Source organism: Lytechinus pictus, chromosome 6 (genome assembly GCF_037042905.1).
Source record: "Lytechinus pictus isolate F3 Inbred chromosome 6, Lp3.0, whole genome shotgun sequence".
Taxonomy (NCBI): Eukaryota; Metazoa; Echinodermata; class Echinoidea; order Temnopleuroida; family Toxopneustidae; genus Lytechinus; species Lytechinus pictus.
Window position 1 is genome coordinate 27,850,824 of NC_087250.1, and position 22,192 is coordinate 27,873,015.

The 22,192-nt window shown below is 34.8% G+C and overlaps 1 protein-coding gene across 1 annotated transcript; it reads left to right on the plus strand.

The window, feature by feature from the left end:
• The first annotated feature begins 703 nt into the window (after positions 1-703).
• Positions 704-18,128, plus strand: LOC135154585 (uncharacterized). Its single transcript, XM_064101321.1, has 3 exons — positions 704-789; positions 8,875-9,399; positions 13,176-18,128. Exons 2-3 carry the CDS (start codon positions 8,880-8,882, stop codon positions 14,753-14,755), a joined length of 2,100 nt encoding a protein of 699 aa, XP_063957391.1. The 5' UTR covers positions 704-789; positions 8,875-8,879; the 3' UTR covers positions 14,756-18,128.
• Positions 18,129-22,192: the final 4,064 nt, after the last annotated feature.

The following is a 22,192-nucleotide window of genomic DNA, read 5'->3' on the forward strand; positions in this document are numbered from 1 at the left end:
GTATTTATGCATAATAAAGAGACTTAGTACTGAATTTTCTCTTGGAAAACAGAGTTAAATACCTTGACCGGACCCCGAAATGGAAACATATCATAACATTTCCTTAAAACATGACTTGATGAAATCTTCAGCTTTTGACTAGTTTTCTTTTTGCGATATCTAATTACGCCTATTTGGCGCAGCTTTCGAATGCTGCATTAAGATCATGTGTGTCAACTTCTCCTTACAAAACAATTTAGGTCCAATAAGAGACAAATACATGAAATAAGACATCACCAAATTTATCGTTTCACTATTAGTTCCTGTCTGGGTCTTTGAACTTAAATTTGAATATGAATAACGCCTCGAGCATGGGTGCTGATCAGTGTATATGTTTGATGAGTGTTGATAAGTGTTGATAAGGGTAAGTGTGTGTGTGTAAGAGATGGAAATGGTGTGTGGGGGGCGACGGAAAATTTAAAAGATGTCAGATATTTCGTTTTTCCGCAAGGGGACAGAGTTTCAGTTGCTAAGAGTTACTACGTTTTTACTTCGCAAACCATTGGCACATTTGCTGTACTGGAAGCCACATTAGACCTGTAGTTGTATAGTTGTAGAGAGATGTGAAATGTAATATATAATATCCAACATTGAGCATTTTATTTGATTTGTGCACTAATCCATGATGTTGAAAATCCCAAATGTTTCACAATACACACTGTATGTCTACTCAGTTGTACATTGTAAACATTCATTCACACAGTGTATATATATTGTAAGCTGATAGAGGGTGTGTACTTGAACTTATAGGTAAGTACGTAGCTTAAGAATTATATTTTATTTGTGGGAATAGGAAAAAACATGAACTTATTCTATGAATATATTTGAACCATAAACTTGGCTGTTGTTAAGAACATGAGCTTTGAAAATAATGCCCGAATGAATCTTTCTGATAAATTCCTTAACACTATCCCTACAACGCATGAAATATAGCTCGTCTCATTTTCTTGTTTTTGTCTCAAACATTTTTTTTAATACTTTATTAGTTTGCCTCTGCATTTTACCCCATCAAGTTGTGCGTTAACATTGTGTCTATGTTTTACACTAGCTGTTATCATTAAACTGTCAGCTGGTTATATGTCAGTTAGGCAAAATTAGGTTTCATGCATCCCATGATTTTAAAAAATAGTACCATTACACAAAAATATAGTCATTTCCTTTTTCAAATTAAGATGATATGTACATCATATACTTGATACGTAGTTCTCCAGACAATTAGTCAGACCTTACGACTTTTATTGATTTTGATTTGCTGAGAGGCGTTGTTACTATGTTAACTATTCGTCGAAACACCTGAAAATCCAAGCTTTGTTTGATTTGCTCAGTATTATTGCTCTTATACAGCTGATTATAATTCGCTTAATAAACTAGGAAAATTAATGTACATAATACACATCTATATCATGATATAATGTGATGATTTATAATGATCATGATATATTATTTCTAAATGTATATTGGCATATGAGTGAGGAGTATACGTTTAGTTTTTATTATAAAATATATTCATTATACTTTGTTGTGAATTACTGGCACTGTTGAATAGTTAAAAAGGCCAATGTTTTGGGATGTGTAGACTTTAATCAAGACGAAATTATTATCATCTACTTGAGAACTATAATAGTCGTGTAGAAATAAGAAAATAAATATATTTACTATGGGCTGCGGTATTTACATGTAGTACATTTCGAGAAAGGTTTGTTAATCCACAACCAGTTGTATACACATGACTGATCTCAACAACTATTATAAACCGTTCTGAATTTTTTAATCTACATAATTATGTAGGGCAAATAGTAATAGTTGGAAATGATATAGAATTATGTTGACAGAAGAAGGGGGAGGGGGTGGGGAAAGTAGTGGGGAGTGAGAGAGAGAGAGAGAGAGAGAGAGAGAGAGACAAGTAAAATAAAGACGGAGAAAGAGAGAGAGAGAGAAATAAAGAAAGATGAACATTGTATATGGATAAAGAGAGGGATAGAAAAGATGATAGAGAGAGAGAGGGGTGGGGGAAGAAGGGAGAGAAGGGGGTAGACAAACATGGGGAGACAATTCAAATAAATACTGGGAAAGAGAAGGAGAGAGAAAGAAGAGGAGTGAAAGAAATATCGATAGAAAAGGGCGATAAAAGACAATAAAGGTAGAGAGAGAGAGATGGAGTTGGGATTGAATTGTATTTGTATTGAAAGTTCAAGTCCTCCACAGGAAAATGATTCTCTGAATAAATAGAGAGAAATCACACTAACATAACGCTGAAAATTTCATCCAAATCGGATGTTAAATAAGTTTCGCTTATTTTTCAAAAAAAAAAAGAGTGATATGCACAACATTTTTAAACTGCAAATGAGACAGTCGATGATTGTCCCTCACTCACTATTTATTTTGATTTTTATTCATTGAATTATACAATATTTCATTATTTACCAATTTGACAATCTGGACCAACTTGACTGAACCATACAATGATAATGCTAAAACTGTATGTTCAGGGAGAAAGTATTGTAGTTTCAGTTAACGATGAGGGAAAAATTAGAATATTTCATATTTCACATAATGAAATTCAAAGGAAATAGTGAGTGGGTGATGTCGTCAGTCTCCTCATTTGCATAGCGACCAGGATGTTAATTGTAAAACCAAGCGAAACTTTAAAATGTCATAACTTTCTTATTTTACATCCGATTTTGAAAAAGTGGGAGAAGAGAGAAGGATAGTGAAGAGGAGGAAGCGAAAGCAATCAAGAGGGAGGGGGAGAGAGAGGAGGGAAGTAAATTGGCTTTAGGTGTTCCCAGGGATTGTTAACACTATGGCATGTTATATTTCTGATTGGTAAAAAAGATGTTAGGCATGGAATGACGCCTTTTCTCTTTACTAAAATGATGTGGTAAATATTTGGGAAAACCCTTTACGTTCAGTCATTCTACGTCGACAGATGGCACTCTCTAAATCCTCCCTTACACGCACATTGAAGCGCTTGATGAAGATGTGGCTTAGGATATTAATTCAATTAAAGTCAGATGCCATTGGCAGTCTTCATTGAACTAAAAGGAAAAGTTAACCTTATCCTTAATTTCAAATAATCTAAAAATTTACATACTTTTTTATCTTTATTATAATTCTATAGGAGAAAGCGAAGTGTTAGACACAATTTGATCATGAAAGCTGAAAAAAAGATTCATTAAGGTTAATGCCAATTACCAATCAAATGAATCTCTTTACGGTTATCCGATAACATTATGATGAATATTCTAAAAGATTGAAAAAAAACAAATCGGGAATTTCATTCAAACAAGCTTCAAGGATTAGCAGATGATTAGAGCATAATGATAAAAAAAGAAAACAAAATAACCGCCAAAATTATTTCATTTATACTCTCAATAGCCCACTTGCGCCCGCTCTCTCTTATTCCCACAAAGGAAGTGGGGGGGGGGGGGAGTGGCTGGGGAGTCAAATGTATGACTTGCGTGACAAAATTATTTTCAAACGCTCCCTAAAAGAGTTTTATCTGTGCGCAAAATAAAACCTCAAAAAGTTTTTTTTTCGCGGGCTTCATTTACACGCCCCTAAACAAGTTGTCGCCAGAAGAAGCCTCGGGGAAACGCTTGAGAAAAAAAAACGACTTAAATATATATACGTTTGACCCCGCAATTAACCACTGACCGTCTTTCAAAACTACCCTTTTTCTGAAATCGGCGTTTGGATACCCTAAATAAGTACAAACGCGGACCGCGTCCAAAACTGGAAAAACACCCCTTTTACCGCGTTTTTTTTTTTTTTTTTTTTTTTTTTTGGGGGGGGATGGTTACGCATGTGTACAGCAATATACATTAATCGACTCCCCTTGGGTTCATTCTCTTTCCCTTTTAGTATCGTATATCTAAAGGTTTATTTCTACAATTTCACTACCTGACCTGTTTAAAATCTTACTCCCCGCCACAAGCGCCCAATCTATCGCCAGGGGGGGGGGGCACTGCCCCCTCCCAAATAAAAATAACCAAACCAAAAAGGTAATTAATGGGGAAAAGAAAAAGAAGAAAGGAATATAAAATAAATGGGGAAAAGTGGGACATAATATTTCTCAGAATCATGTCAAAGATCTATCGCTGAATTAGAGTTCCATTTAATAAGCTATATATTTTCGCTAGTTCGTTTTGTTCGCACACGATATATTAAGGACTTCCCTATCCGTTGTGATATGCAAATCCGCTAATGATTTTTTTTTCTCACAACGCCACTGCTCACCATCTAAAATTAATTTTCTTTTAACATCTCCCTCTCTTTCGTTTGTTGTGGAAAGATGCACGTACATATTAAATCAATCTAAATAGATATTATATTTACTATCTTGTTGAATCTTCATAAATGAGTCCAACGTTTCACTATGAACAAACAAACCATGCACAACAGTCATTATGGTGATAAAACTGATCTTGTAAATATTAAGTTACTTTACCGTATACTCGCACGTAACAACATTTCCCAGTCACCCAGTCAATGTTCAGAAATAATAAAACACCACATAAATATATCCCTTGCTCAATGATGATCGTTTTAATTGTTCCTCGTTGGTGCGCGACTAGTCATGATAGTCTACTGCTGATACCTCTGGAGCAGACTTCTTCATTTTTATTAAATTAATACGAACAAGGGAACTAAGCAATGAACATAAGTAAAGCAGAAAATAATATGCCTAAAAAAGAACACAATTATAAAACAATAACAACAACAACAAAGTGCCGCTCTTGGAATTAACGCGAACTTGCAAATATTATTTTCTAAAGATAAGCAAATGATCATTCCTAGCACAACATGCACAATGTGCCATTTTATTCATCTTTCTATCCTCTTCTATTTTCTTTTTATTTCAATTTCTCATTCTCTCTTCGCAATCTACCTTATCCCAATCGCTCTATCTTTGTCTGCAATCCAATCGCGTCTCAGTGAGATTTAATTGTATATATTGTGTAATTTTGCATATTTGTTTGTATAAAGCTGAACAGGCTACTCTGCATAAAGATTTGAAATAAATAAAATCTCTTTCTATTATTTCATTTTTCTTTTTACTCTAGATTAACTTTCTCTACTCTCTCTGGAGTACCATCTTACAACATTGAAATCAACCTTTAAAACTACTTATCCAGTACAGCTTATCATATATTTGGATGATATCGTCGCCAATTGAATTCAAAGTGCCACTATTATCGAAATCGTCATAGAATAGATAACACTATAACGATATTGCATAGTCAATAATTTACCATGAATGATAATGCAAACATACATAATCATATTACCTTGTCAGTGCATATACCGTGATTGTATATACCCGTTTGAGTAGTTATACAAAATCACAGATCGTTCAGCTTCATTCGCCTTCAGAGAACAAGAATTTGCAAGTGAGTTCTTTTTCGGTTTATTGAATCTGCTAATGCATGAGACTGAGGGTGGGTGGGTGTCAAGTCAGGAGAGATGCCCCTTATACATGTATCTTTCGGCTCTTCTTTTAAGATCTAGGAACAATTGAAACATTACAATGCACATGATGCAGGCCTACATAGTTTGGATGGCAACCAGGGAGGGAACGGGTGAGCTCCGAGGAATGCCATTGGTTGCCTCTCTTATTACGGGTCTATAGGCCTATATTCAATTCAATAATTGAGCCAGAATGTCAACTATTTTACTCAATATATTACTGAAATGCAACTCTTAATCGTCTTTGCAACTCATTTTTTTTTGACAAATATGCAAAGTTGTCATGGCAGTATGCTAACATCTGGGCTACAGTAAATCCCTGTATACAGACCTTGCTTGGGCGCGTTTTTATAAACTGGTTTAGACTTAAATCATGACATCATAATTCAGGTGCGGATCAAGCTTTTGCTCATAGTGGGGCCCAATTTTTTTGTCAACAATATTTTAATGATCAGCTGCACAATATCGATAGTTGTTTGTTTCGTTGAAGGGGTAGTCCTAACAGTCACTACTGCTTGTTCATTTTAAAACAACATACATAATGACCCCATTTACATGATATAAGCCCTATCTATCTAATAGTGCGGGCGCGAAGCTCGAGCTGCATTTTTTTATTTCATGTAATTTGTCCTAAACATAGTGGGCAATGTTTTCTTATCTTAATTAAAATGCGTATGTAACTAAATAATTTTTGCGAGCGCGAAATCTGGGCAATTGGGTATCTTCCTACACATATAATGCAAGCACGAAGAAAATTTCTGATATTCTGATCTGAAACTTGATATTTTAAGCACGTTTTGAAGATCAAAAAAACAAGCTGCGTATCTCAGTATACATGCTTGCGCGTGCTCTAGCTTTAGACTTAGAATATTGGCATTTTATCTACATTTTCTATCATAAGTATGAATGCGAGCGCGAAGCGCAAGCTGAAAATATATGATATTCCGATCTGTCAGAGAACAAGAGTTGAAAGTGAGAAAGTGAGTTGAAAGTGAGTTGAAAGTGAGTTTTTCTTTAATGTGCTAATGTGTATGTAATAAGAATACTGGGGGAGGGGGGGGGGGGTGTCAACTAGATCTAGGACCTTAGAATATTGAAAAATTACAAAGTATCTTTTTGCTATTGGCAAACGGGGGGGGGGGGGGTGCCCCCTCTTATTTCGTTTCGACTCTAGACCGGCAATCAACTCACTACAGATACATGCTTTCATTTTTCTTTTACTCAGTACTCAGTGATGAAGTAAAATCAAAGGTTAAATCATATGGTGTTTTCTGGCCAAGAATGCATGCACAAATCTAAGTAAGGCAATACCTGGCTTGCTTGTAGTGTACAAGACGCATATAAACTAAAAACTTGATAGCGTGGATCGAAGAGACCGATTCTCTCGTGTAACCCTTCTGCATATTTTAGGGAGAGATTGAGGATTTCGGGCAAATTCTCCGACATTTTTAAATATTTTATTTTCAGTACCTGGGTCGTTAATTTCTTGCTGAAGAATTTATAGGGGGCATCAGGGGGTCGCGTACCCCCCCCCCCCCCCATCCCCCAAACTATACTTTGTAATGCTTGTAATGCTTCAACAATCTAAGCCATGTACGGCCATGCTTAACTCAGGTTGATCTCGCTTGGTTTTCACTGGTTAGTTTTGATTTTTTTTCTTCCCCATGTTTTCCAGATTGAGCTGAAGACATGGAGGATTTCGATGAACTCTAGATCAAAGTTGCTAAGAGTCATACACAGTTTGGGAAAAAAGCTTGGATGTTCAAAGTTACACATCAACTAAATCACAAAACACAAAACATTAATTGGTATGGAACACTTCAAATGCTCCGGGCTCGGCGTAAAATTTAAGAAATTGCTAATAATAATAATAATAATACAGGATATTTATATTGCGCACATATCCACCTTGTTAGGTGCTCAAGGTGTTCCTATATTACCCGGCTAAGCTAGGCGTTCATAGTGCACACAGCTTTTTAAGGAATTACTTCCTACCGGTACCCATTTACCTCACCTGGGTTGAGTGCAGCACATTGTGGATCAGTTTCTTGCTGAAGGAAATTATGCCATGGCTGGGATTCGAACCCACGACCCTCTGTTTCAAAGTCCGAAGACTAATCCACTGGGCCACAACGCTCCACATAGAGAGGAAATTTGAAGACTGCTCTGAAGAAAGCAGGTCAAGTTAATTTTGCTGATGAACTTTTTCCTTCAAGTAAGAAAATAAAGTGGAGAGTCTCATTTTAGTCTAGGGAAAAGCTTCAAAACGATTTTGTATCGCCTGCATAGCAGAGTGAGACTATAAGACGCCGCTTTTCCGGAGGCGGCTGGGGAGTCGCTAACATTTAAAATTTGAAATGTCATCATAATCGACCTACAGTAGTTCATGAAAATGGGACATAAGGGAAATCAAATATCCCTAATCATCCCCTGCGAGTTTCAGGCTACATGAGAGGGGTCCAAGGTCTTTTAGGGTCAATGAACTTTGACCATGTTTTTTTTTTTTTTTTGGGGGGGGGGTTAATTGTTTAATTGCCATCATAATTTTGAAAGTGTCTAGTTCCTGACATGTGGACAAATTGGTAATAATGACAATAATGATGATAATAATAATAATAATGATAATAACAATGGCGATAAATAGATATTCTAATGATGATTATTAAAAACGGGATAGTCTACATACGCAATTAATATAATTTAATTTCAAGCACATTTTGCAAGCATAAATATGACAGCAATATTTCTTACAACATACAACGTGAACGCAAAACGTGAGCTTAAATCTGTTTACCACTAACCTAATAAAATACAGCTTTTAAATTGTATAGTAAGAATGAACATAATATTTATTTATTCATTTCAAACTTCGATATATTGACAAGAAAGAGTTCCGGTATGCCAGGTTTTCTCTTTCCTTGTTTATTTCTTTTTTTCTTCTTTAATTTATTTTCTTTTCTTCGTTATCTTCTTCTTTATTTCAATATTTCTTTCTATTCATGTTGTTTTCTTCTTATTATTATTCTCCTCCCTCTCTTTTTTCTCCTCCTCCTCCTTATTCTTCTTCTCCTCCTCCTTTTTTCCTTTTTCTTCTTCTTCTTCCTCTTCTTATTTTTGCTGTCTTCTTTTTTTCATCCACTCTCTCTCTCCATTCCCTCTTTCACTGCTCAGCCCAAAATAGGTTCTCGTCCAAAGTCAAGTTTATTTTATACGTATTTGAATATACAGTTGATATTGATGTAATATATAGTGTTGGATGATTAGATATTAATAAAACTTTTATTGAAGACGAAAATATGATGATTACCTTATTATAGGCATATATGAAACTGCATGGCATAATTTTGACGTATTGTTGTACTTCAGACACCATGGACCATTCTGGAGTGAGCAGGAAAACGAGCGATGCTGACCCTTCAACGAACACCGCCCTCTCTCGACATGGATTCTACGACATTTATCTCTGGGCATCGTCTAAAAACACAGATCATTTTCGTAAAATGAAAGATTGTATTCATTCAAATGGATGGAAAATGACATCTTGTTTTGATCAGAAACTTGGTGAACTAGAAACACAAAGCATCGAAAATGATCTTTTAAAATGCTCCCACATGGTATGTTTGATCACGAAAGATGACTGTAAAACAAACAACATTAAACAGCTTATGACGATAGAGATGGCGATTCAGTCGCTTCCTAGTACGACAGGAAAAGGACTAGCAGGCCGGGTTATTCCTATTCGATGTGACGTTCCAGAATCTTCTCTTCCTTCTCAACTGAAAGCCTTGACAGGAGCGAGTATTGATGATCGTGATCTTGAAGAAAGACTACGGAAAAGTATTAATACCAACATCCGGAGGGAGAGAGAAGAAAAAGTTAAGAATGTCTCAGGTAATTTGATAGATTTATTTTCCCTATAAAAGGTATATTATGTGGCAGATTGTGGTAACATGAGGGGTGTTACTCTAAATAGTCTACATGTATGCACTGCACTTAACCATCCGTAGCAAAATATACAGCGATGTAAGATAATTCGACCCCGCCCTCCTCAAATCATCACCACCATGATGATAATAAATAAATAGGATTTAGGATATAGGAATTATAAAGTGCATGCCAGAAAAAAAAGAAACCGTTAACTCAGTAGTATATTATCATGATCATCAATTTACTTCATAAAATGTACATGAATGGAAAACATATACTTCATTTTGTTAATTTTGTTTTCATTTGAGACCCATCTCAATACTCATAATACTGAGTTAAAACAATGAAAAGTGGTGGTACCAAATTTTCATTAGCACGTGCAAATTGTGATTTTGGGTGAGTTGTTACTGCTATCTATTCGGAAGACAAATTTTATAACTTGAATATTCATTTTCTCCTTTCTTTCATAATTATGAGACCGTATGCGTAACATATAAATGACGCATAGTCAAGAAATAGTTGCGTTAAAACATGCTTGATTTCTTCCTATTCAATGGATTGTTGAAAAAACCAAGCACTTTCCTTTCCCCAAAGAAAGCAGCAGACACCGATTATCATTATTATTATTTTATTCGGCATTTCAACAAACACAGTTTACAATCAACCTGCAAGAGAATATACAATTACAAAGTGAAAAGGGATGTTTACAGAACAAGTCCAGGTTGCCTGGAAAAGGAAAAAGTTAAATAAATTACTGTATCCCGCAGACTTTCCTCCCCGACATTGACTTGTGTGTTAACACCCCAAGAATAAAAACATATATATAGATTATCATATTAATACAAACAATAATTCATACAGAAAAAGCATATTGAAATCGATATGTATAAGAACGATAAAATATAGTGTGATTAGAAACGTAATCGCAGGACAACTTAAAGAAGGTGTGGTAAATTGGTATTTAGATAAACATTTAAATTGGCCAGGTAAATATAAACTTTAAATGAAGTACATTATATGGAGAAAAGATGTATAAGCAGTAAAAAAAGGGAAACCTAATAAGATTTGGAATTAATAACAAATGAAAATATGAATGTGAGAATCCTATATTCTTGCCAGAAATCATAAAGTATACATGGGCGGGTGTAAAAAACAGGCAAAGTATTTTATTCTTTTTGCATTTTTTGGTATTCTATTTTTTTGACACAAAATTTTTGCTCTTCTCCTCGGAGCGAGGAGACTTTTCCGTCACTACCCGTGTCCCCAAATGCTATTTCTTCAATTTTCAGCAAGTAATTTTTGGCAAAGTATCTGCTCAAAGTGGGAGGCCGTGGTATATGCAAAAATATGTACGATGTTAAATTTTATTCTGTATCGATGTAAATCCATTTCCTGTCTTGTTTTGCGCCATTGATTTGAAATTTGGAATATCACAGAAGTTTTTTGATCAAACAAAAGGAAGCGCCGAATATGAGCAAAATTATACAATGCTTTTTCTTCCAGAATAATTCCATGCTTCATCGCTTTCAAATTTTGAACACGTTTTTTCTTAATCGAGTTTTATATAATCTAAGAAATATCAAAAATTCGAACAGATTAATGATTAATTTCTATAATTCAGAGCTTCAACACCATTCGCCATTGTGTTTTGCGAGTTAATTTGATGTAGATAAAGTTTTTACAATCAAAATTGAAGTGACCAAGGTAGGTATAATAATAACATCTCTCTTTTATAGTTTATGAAATGTTTTAAGCTTCCGCCCTTCGCGCGATGACAGGAATTATTCACATTCTTCAATCTTTTCCCATTTTGTTGTGCTCATAATTTCTCTTTCGAAAAGATTTTTTTTTACCACATTAGGTCAATTGAATTCGAGTTAATAAATGTTCTATAGACGCAAGAGACGCCTACTTATGATTTGAATTTGAACGTTGAAATAAGCTTCAAATAAAAAGGGGAAGTGTATCTTTTCAATGATGTTCATCGCAAGAAGAAAAAATACAATGATGATGGCAAAATTACATTGAATTCCGGCTTCCCTTTTTTCTAGGACGCACTGTATATTGCACATAATTATCCTCATTGTAAGGTGCTCAAGGAGCTTCTGTAGTCGGCTAATTAAAGAACAAGTGCACCCCAACAAAAAGTTGATTTGAATAAAAAGAGAAAAATCAAACAAGCATAATATCGAAAATTTAATCAGAATCGGACGTAAAATAAGAAAGTTATGACATTTGAAAATTTGGCTTAATTAAAAAAAAACAGTTATACAGTGCGTCCCACAAAAAACGAAACCGAGGTTTAGCGATGATTTATCATAACTTAATCATAAAAACAATAGACAAATGACCTACCAACGTAAAGCTTAGAATCTCCTCTTTCATCTGATACTACTTAGATTATTCCTCATTCATGCATGAGTGAGCAAAAACAATTTGAAGAAAGGATGTCAAAAACTCATTTGGCGGGGGGAATCTGAATTTTAAAAAAGAAAGTCACATGACTAAAAAGTTCAATATTTGCTCTTTGATTTGATACCTTAATCACAGAAAATGGTCAAGAAATAAAAAAGTTATGATCCCTCGAAACAATGCTTGTATTTCCATAATTTCATTAAATAAACGTGTTTTCACCGGTTTCCCACAGAAGCTATCGCACGGTAACAAAAGACTTATTGCATGGCTGGTCGTCAACAAAACGGAGTGTCGAGTGAGTTTAGACGCTAGCCTGAAAAACCTCTTCATTTCATGAAATTATTGAAAATCAAGCCTTGTTTCAAATAACCAGAACTTTCTTATTTCTTGACCATTTTCTTTAATTGAGGTATCAAATAAAACAGCAGATATTGAACTTTTTAGGAATGTGATTTTCTTTTTTAAATTCAGATAGGCCCCGCCAAATGACTTTTTTGTATCCCCTCTTCAAATTGTTTTTGCTCACTCATGCGTGACAGAAAAATAATCTAAGTAATTTTAGATGAAAGAGGAGATTCTAAGCTTTACAATGGTAGGTCATTTGTCTATTGTATTTGTGATTAAGTTATGACAAATCATCGATAAATCTCGGTTTCGTTTTTTCTGGGACGCACTGTATGCACATTCTGGTCGGTATGTCAATGAGGAGTCTGATGTCATCCACTCACTGTTTCTTTTGTATTTTATCATATGAAACATGAAATATTTTAATTTTCTCCTCATTGTCCAGTAAAACAACAATTAATTCCTCCATGAACAATTGGAATTAGTATTGTTTAATACTATATTGTTCAGTCAAATTGGTCCTTATCGTCAAATCTGTAAAAATGAAATATTTTATAATTCAAACAATAGAAAACAAAAGAAATAGTGAGGGATTATCGACTGACTCATTCGCTTATCACTGCGTGGTGCATATCACTGTTTTGTGAAAATTAAGCAAAACTTTAAACTGTCATAACTTTCTTATTTTACATATGATTTTGATGAAATTTTCAGCATTAGGCTTGTCTGATTTTCTCTATTTATTCAAATTCACATTTTCGGGGGTGGACTTCACCTTTAAGCTAGACTACCGATTTCGGTGCTCGCACCTTTTTGAAGAATCACTCCCTGCTGATACCCAATTACCTCACCTGGGTTGAGTGCAGCATAGTATGGGTAAAAGGGTCATCATTATTATTATTAACACACATAATACCAAACATCCTTAAGAGATTAAAGCAGTCACAGTTGAATATTTTAAACTATTATTTACGATATAGGTTGCTCAGTTTCTCAACCTGAAAGAGATGAAACAGGAGAGCGACGCAATGTCAAAATGTCTTCTGGTCGCCCGAGCACTATCAAAGACGACGAACAGAAACAGCGTGAGCTTGATGAGATGAGGAAGAAGCTGAAGGAGAAACGGGCCATGTTAGAGGAAACAAAACAAAGACACAAGACAGTTGGATCGAAACTAAATGGCGCTTCAAATTCATCAAATAAACATTTCCAAACGATCAAAGATGATATACAAGATACATTGGAAAATACAAGGCTAAAGTTAAAGGTTAGAGAACGGGAAACTGTTGAATCAATTAATAAGATACACAAGGAGGCAGATGAGAAAATAATAGCCATAAATGATATGCGTAAAGAAAATATAGAAGCTTATGAAGTCGAGATAGAACTCGAACGAAATATAACCAAAGATAAAGAAGCCAAACTGTCATCACGCTTATCAGACACAGATGAAATCAGCAAAATAGTTTTCGAGAAGATAATGGATCTTAATAGTAAGATTCAGAATGCAATAAAGGATATTGAATCAACCATCACACGTATCAAACAACATGATGAAACATTGGTGAATGAAGCTCCTCAAGTACTTAAATCTATTGATGAAAATGTAAGTTTGAATTTTCATCAAGATGTTAGCGACTGTCTTGATCGAATACAGAATGAAGTTGAGAGAGTGAAGTTTGTAGAGGGGGAAGTAGGTGGAGAATACTATGGTAGAATTGATGGGTATATCGGTAATTGGGAACTTGTCAAGTCAATCCACATTCCATCGGTTGTTAATTACCCGTGGGTGCGTGGTTTAGTCAGTGATGATGAGATATGTGTGCGAGACGTAGGTAACAGTGACATGTATATTACAAACATCAACACTCAACACACAGAGAAAGTCATTGATGAAGATGTGTGGATTACATCATGTGCGCCCATAGACAGTAACGTAATAGTATGTGGTAAGGAGAGAGATGATTGCACGGGTGACAGGTTGGATGGATGCATCACTCTCTATGACAGACAATGGAAGGTGATTAGAGACATCAGCATACCAGGGAATGGAGACGATAGTCGTGTGTATGTTGATGTTGACGGGGATGGGATGATCATCGCTGCTCAGTTAGATCAGTCTAATATCTACGTCATCAATCCTGCTGATGATAAGATAGTAAACACTATTACGATGCAGGGTAAGGTGGAGTGGGGTGAGATACAAGCCTTGTCATCAGGTGATATCGTTGTGAGTACAGATGATAATAAATACACTGTCATATCACGATCAGGAGAAGAGAAGGCTGTCATACACTGTGATGAGTGGAACTGGTGGACAGAGTGTCGCGTTGACAAACTGACAGACACACTCTACATCGCGTACTGGGATAGAGCGCGTAATACCATCGCAGTTGATCAGGTGTCACGTGATGGTATCATCCAGGCAAGGAAGATCGTGGAATACGTGAAATCAGATCGCTCTGACTGGGTCAGCCCTTGTCTTGTTACTCCTTCTGGTAACCTTGTAGGATGTGATGGGGACAAACTTCATCTTTACAAGAAGACATTCATTTTGTAAATCATCAAGTATTTCAATGAATGATTAAAAATTAATATAAACGATATACTTATTTTCAAATTTCACTTTCATTTTAATTCACGTCCCCCAACATGAATACATTCATAATGCGCGTGTTGACGGTGTGAATGTTGTATCAATATACAGGTGCAACGTATTGGAGTGTTGTAATAAACTTGCCATCGATTGCAGGTCAATTTTTGTTTTCAAAATTAATTGAAAGTCGTGCATTTCATTGAAAATTTGCAATTGATTGTTGGTCAGCTTATGTTATAAACAAATATGAAATGATTTGCTTTGGTTAAAATTGATCTATCAATTGCTAAATTTGCATATGAAATTTGCAATTGATCGCAAATATTTTCTTGTGTCTTACACAACGCAGTGATTAATATTTAGCCGTCTAGATTTATATTTTTATTGAAATGTATAATTGTACTCGTAATTACATTAAAAAAAAATAAATAAAGAAAAAATGGTTAACCAATTGCCTACTTTAATCCAGGTAGAAGGTCTATGGGAATGGCTGAACCCAGCACATGACGAGTTCATTACTAACTTGTGTTAGCTGAACCCGATCATTTACCAAACGCTATTTCGTACAATGTTATTCCTTTTTAATGCTAACAGTGATCATTTTACCCCGGGATTAAATTTGCTTTTAACTTCATTGGGTCTTTAAATCCAATCTATCCATCAGGTTGATTTCGTTTTATATTCTGTTGCAAAAAAGGTGAAGTAATATAAGATTGTATTAAAAGGAGAGGGGAAAAGTGCTGTGAAGTACAAGTAAGTGTTTGAACCGTGGTATAGTGTTTCTGACTATCACCTTGTAAACGGAGGGTCGTGTGATCGAATCCCAACGAGGCCTGGCGTCCTTTGGCAAGGTGTTAATCCACACTTTGCCACTCTCGACCCAGGTGCTATATGGGTACCCGGTAGGATGTGAAAGTCATTGCAGCTTGTCCAGTACTGTGTGCGCCTCACCGGCAACTGACTGGAATACTCCCCAGGGTGTGGATGATGTGCTCACATTGTGTGCGGGAATGACTGATTGAATGCGATGACCGGGGTAGTAGTATATCTGTAAATTGCTCAGACACACCTTTTCGATGAATTAAGCGTTATATAAAAGCGGATTGTTATCATTATTATAAGTATTAAATGAAATATTCAGTTATGAATCATATTTCAGCTGGCGCTGAGCATTCAGATTATCAGGGAATCGAGGATGCATGAATTTGTGAGCGGGAATGACTGATTAAATCCGGTGACCTGGCGACAGTTTCATGAAACTTGTCAGCATTGACAAGTTGTCTTTTTCGACAATTACCATAGCAACATTTAGAACATGAGCCTCTGAGCCAATCAAAACCAAGGATCTCACTGAAATTGTCAGTGCTTACAAATTAATCCGTGCTGAAAACTTTCATGAAACATCCACTGGGGTAATGATATATCTGCAAAGCGCTTTGACACGTCGTTCAGATGTATTAAGAGCTATATAAAAGCGGACTATTATTATCATCATTATAGTTTTTTAGTGTACATAATCCCTCTCATGAATGTTAACAGAAAATAAGAGAAAAACTCATTTTGTAATAGAATCCTTGCTCAGTCAACATACATATCACAATGGATATGATGAAGATAGACAGAAATGAATATGTTTCCCCCATAATTCTCTTTACACCAATTGAATATTCTCATTCTGTAGAAACAGGTGACGTCCATCTCAAAATGACTCAGCACACTCCATATTTAATATATTCATAAAAGTATTACATCATATCGCTTATTTCAATCAGTTCATTAACTTTCGTCTTTACACCTTCTACTTTATCCTCATATATCGGCTTTATATTTTCAACAAAGATTAATTTAGATTTCTTGTACCACATGTTTAATCTATTATATCATATTACACTTACTACCTGGCTATGGAATCTCAAGTAGCAAGCCTTTGGATTGTTGAAAAAAATTTTAGTTGTTTTTTTGTTAACGACTGTAATGATGTGTTGACGCCCGCTACGTTCAGTAACGTTTATCGACATCGTTAATTGATGTCAAATTAATTTCATCATAAAGATCCCATGGACATATAAACATCTGGTAGTCGAACGTGCCATGCTGTAAATAAATAAAAATAGGGATATGCATGTATTTGTTGTGTAACAGACAGAGTTAGATAATATGACAAATAACTGTACATATCATAGCTTATGTTCGTGGTTTTATATTAAGGAGGCTGTATTATATTAAATTCATTTATATTCTTTATTTTATTTTCATTTAATACTGCGTTAAGTTTGTTAACAGTTTGTACTGTATATGGCATATGTTGCTCCAATGCGTTGTATATAAATCGGTATTGTCTAAGGTGTGTTGTGTTAATGTAGAAATGTGTCATTTATACAAAAGATTCCTACCAAATTTATACAATAATCAACTTTGTACACTTGAGTTTAGGTATATAGGGTTTATGTTTTATCTAAAGTATCAATGCAATAGCTTGTTATTGTCTATATCATTGCTTATTTAAAAAATCGCTCCCAAAGAGAGAGCGGGACAGAGTTCTATAAATGAATTTCTCCTGAAAATTAGCCAGATCTTACGACTTTTATTGATTTTGATTGGCTGAGAAGCGTTGTTACTATGTTAACTATCCGTCGAAACACCTGAAAATCCCAGCTTTGATTGATTTGCTCAGTATTATTGCTCTTATACACCTGATTATAATTCGCTTTATAAAACTAGGAAAACTAATGCACATAATACGCATCTATATCATGATATAATGTGATGATATGTTATTTTCAAGTTTATATTGAAAGATGAGTAGGAAGTTCGTCAGTAGTTTTTAATAATATATATTCATTATACTTTGTTGTGAATTACTGGCACTGTTGAATAGTTTAAAAGGTTAATGTTTTGGGATGTGTAGACTTTAATCAAGACGAAATTATTTTTACCTACTTCCGAGATGAAAATAGTAATGTAGAAATAGAAAGAAAATATATTTACTATGGGTTACGGTATTTAGTGCAGTATATAGTATACAAATTACTGATCAAAACACCAATTACCAACCGATCTGAATATATATATATATCTTCACTATGGGTTATGATAATTTAGTACATTTCAAGAAAGGTTTACCAACCCACAACCAGTTATATGCACATTAATGATAAAAACCCAACTATCAAAAGATCATAATAAATGGTTAATATTTTAAATTGATCGAAATCTGTAAATAGTGTATGTATTTTGAAGTCATCATCATGGTGATGAGGCGGGTGATTTTAATGCACAAACAATCATGTAGTGTTACAATCAAATAATTTTGTCAGCATAAACGAAATTAAATGTTAAAAAAAAAAAACCCGACTCTATATGCAGTTCATATTTGTGATTTACAAATGATTTTATTGGACGTGTATGACTGATGGTACCAGACGAAGGGGGGGGGGGGATGAGAAGATAAAGGGAAAAGAGAGGGGGTGGCAAAGTGGAGGGGAGTGAGAGATTGACGAGGAAAGTAAAGATAGAGAAAAAATATATATATATGAAAATAAAAGGATAAAGAGACGGAAAGGAAAGGGATAGAAAAGATGAGAGAGAGAGAGGGGGGGGGGGGAGAAAGATAGAAGAAGGGGAGAGAAAAGAATGGAGAGACAGTGAGAATAAAGACTGAGAAAGAGCGAGAGAGAGAGAAGTGGAGGAGTGAGAAGGAGAAATGAAGAGACAAGGTGAATACAGATGGAATAAGAGAGAGAGAAAGAGAGAAGAAGAAGATGAACTACCGAGAGACAAGGAATGATAGAGAGAGATGGGGGAAGGGGACGGGGTGAATTTGTAATTAAGTTTGTATTTGTATTTTCTTTTCCTAGGAAACTAAGAAACATTACATTACAAAGTGAAATACATCACAAACCATGTCAATCATAAAAATTCATAATAAAACTGAAGAAAGGATGAATTTGAACTCCGTATAGAAGATAGATCTGGCTTCGTCGAAATTAAGTAAAAGGAAACATAACTGAGGGGCTTGCCAAGAACGAATGAATTTAAGAGATAGAAAAAAAGGTAGGAAGAGAATAAAAGAGAATGAGAGAGAGAGAGAGATAGGAAGAGAACAATCCCAATGCTTCTTACTTTTTGTATAACCAGGAAATAAAGTACGATTACATAATATTCAATTATATTAGTGACCATTATGCTACTTCAATGTATTCAAAGAACTACACCACTGTCATGACTGTCATATTGAATTTATGTTATGTTAATTTATGTTACATGTACATATATAAATCAAACTGAAATGATAATCAAAAGAGGTCATGATGCACGGTTTATAGGCAAATAAATTATAGAAATGAGGAGAGGGGTTGGAGGGGAAAGTTCCATCCCTCAGTTTTTCTCAAATTTTGATATGCAAGAATGTTTAACTGCATGTATGTTTTGTGCTCTAGACAAAAACATCAGATTATCATTAGCGAAACTTCATAAATTATCTTCTTTATTGTTATTTGATAATTTTTTTTAGGAATTCACCCCGAATGAAAAATGAAATTTTAACACAATCCGCCGGTATATTATGTTAATAATATTCCATTGCGTGTCAACAAACACTATTTTATTACGTTGATAATATTTACTGCGTGTCAACAGAGACGGTACCATTATGTCGATAATAATGTCCCGACATCTACTGGAACGGTAACGAAAAAAAGCGAAACAATAATACAAGAGAAAAAATTGATTTGATGGGTGTTTTATAAAGCTGTTCGTAATAAACGTACGAATGACTTTACGCAAGGCTGGTACATGAATTGAATTGAATTGAATTTATTTGAACTTCACTGGCAATTGTCAATATTTTGTTCGAAACAAGAAGTACAAAATGATACAAAACAAATATACATTCAGTGGCGTAACTACGGGGGGCATGGGGGGGCACGTGCCCCCCCAATCGGCTGGCAAAAAAAAAAAAAAAAAAAAAAAACGGGGAAAAAGAGGGAGAAAGGGAGAGATTGAAGCGTAATCGGAAAAGAGAAATCATTGTTCATTTTAATGTTATATTATATTATATTATATTATAATAATGTTATGTATTACATAAAAAACATTTGTTCAGAACTTTATGAAACATAATTTGTTTAGAGCCTATGTTTTCATTGTTCCTGGTGCTCGCATTGTCTGTTTAACGAGATATATAATCCTGTTGTACTAAAACCTCCGTTTTCAAGTCAATATACACCAAATGTATTTCCTCGCACTTCGAATTATTATTGTTTTATGTATATTGACGTATGCTTCTTTATCATGACTGTTTAAAGTGATTGCCCCATTTTAAGGTCTTAATATAAAACATTTCCTGACCGTGCTTACGTTCGCATTAGTGAATTGGTGAGATATGTCTGCTCTTCATGAATTCCTAAAATCAGTCCTTAAAATGTCCCTTTTCTGATCTGAATATCAAAAATTTTCAGCTCGTACTTCGCGCTCGAATCATTTGGTTAGTGAAATACGTATGGTCTTCATGGATTCCTACAAACAAGCCTTAGAATGTCCCTCTTCGGGTCTGAATTTCCTAAATTTTCAGCTCGCGCTTTGCGCTCGCAATATTTGATTAGTGAGATGCGTATGATAATCATTATTACAATGACTACAAACAGTGATTCATGTGTTTAGATATAATTCTGACAAAATCAGCATGCGCTTGGCATTCGCATTAGATGGCTATGGTGAGATATGTATACTCTTAATGGATTCCTTAAAAAATTTCCCTATTTTGGGTCAATATATACAAAAATTTTAGCTCGCGCTTCGCGCTCGCATCATTTGGTTGGTGAAATACGCATGTTAATCATGATTACAATGACTACAAGTGCTTCATGTGTTTAGATGTAATTCTAACAAAATCAGCTATCGCTTAGCACTCGCATAAGATGACTATGGTGAGATATGTGTACTCTTTATGGATTCCTAAAATATAGTCCTTAAAATATCCCTGTTTGGGGTCAATATATACAAAAATTTAAGCTCGCGCTTCGCGCTTGCATTGTTTGTTTAGCGAGAAAGGTACGTATTATGATTACAAAAAAATGCTTATAATGTTCCTTTTTAGGTCTGAATATCGAAAAATTTCAGCTCGCGCTTCGCGCTCGCATTATTTGATCAGTAAGATACATATTCGTTTAATGGCACTGTCCTTAAAATGTCTCTATTCGGTCAGTATACCTGGCAACTGAGTGCGCTTCGCGCGCTCACTAAGTGACTCAATTTTTTTTGCTTGTGCCCCCCCAATGCCATGACTCACGGTACGCCACTGTATACATTGCAATGAATATAAGCAAATAAACAAAAAACAAAATAGTATTTCGTAAAAAAAGAAAAAGGAGAATCAACTTATATATAAAAATATACACAACAAACATAAGAATCATTCGGATAGATAATTTGACAATGGATATAGAGACTGATATCCAAGAAAATATAGAAACATAAAGAAAGTGAGAGTGGAGAGGAAAATAAAGAGGAAAGAAGTTCGAAAATGGAGAAAGCGGGAAAGAGAGGAAGACTGAGAAGAATGGCATTACATGTAAACTCATTGTATAAAAACTGTTCTCAGGTGATGAAGTCAGCTACATAGGTATCCGTTAACCAAAGAAAGGTTCAACAGTCATGTTACGTCATTCGTCATAACTCACGGGCAGCTTTATGAAAAACACAGCCGAGAGATTTTCACATCGACTGCTAAAAAAATATTGGCCAAACATTTGATTTCCATTATTGAAATCAACTCCATTTAAAGTATGTACGTTTACATGTACGGTTTGAAGGTATGACGAAATGATTGTTTACGCGAAAAGAAGGAGATAATATTCTAAACTCTGTTAACGAGAGCCGCTGTAGAAAATCATACCACGGCAATTATAGACGTTAGTAGAAATAAACAAGTGATGACATTGATTATGCGCTTTGAGTTTTAAACATTAATTTTATTAATTTTATCATCATATATTTATGTATATGATATACGTTGAGAAAATATTAATTTTCAAATGTTTCTTAATCGTATGATTAACGTTAAATAGATCAGAGAGTGTTTGTATGTGACAGATAATGGTATTTTATTCATTACAAAACTACACGACTAAGACCAGACTTTCTTTAAATCTTTTTAGCCGAGTCCGTTAGGTATTATTAATCATTTTCAAGCAAACCATTACTCTTGTATTGGTGTTATTAAAGAGATTTGAATTTTTCGCTTGCATGATCGTGGTAATCATTTTGGAAGAAAAGACACTTCACTTTAAACAGCATTTGTATAATAAGTGATAGGAATATAGGATTCTTGACCAAACTTGTAAAGTGTTTTAGTTACTTAAAGTTGAATTAAGAAGGGGGTGAGTTTCCATAAATATAGGT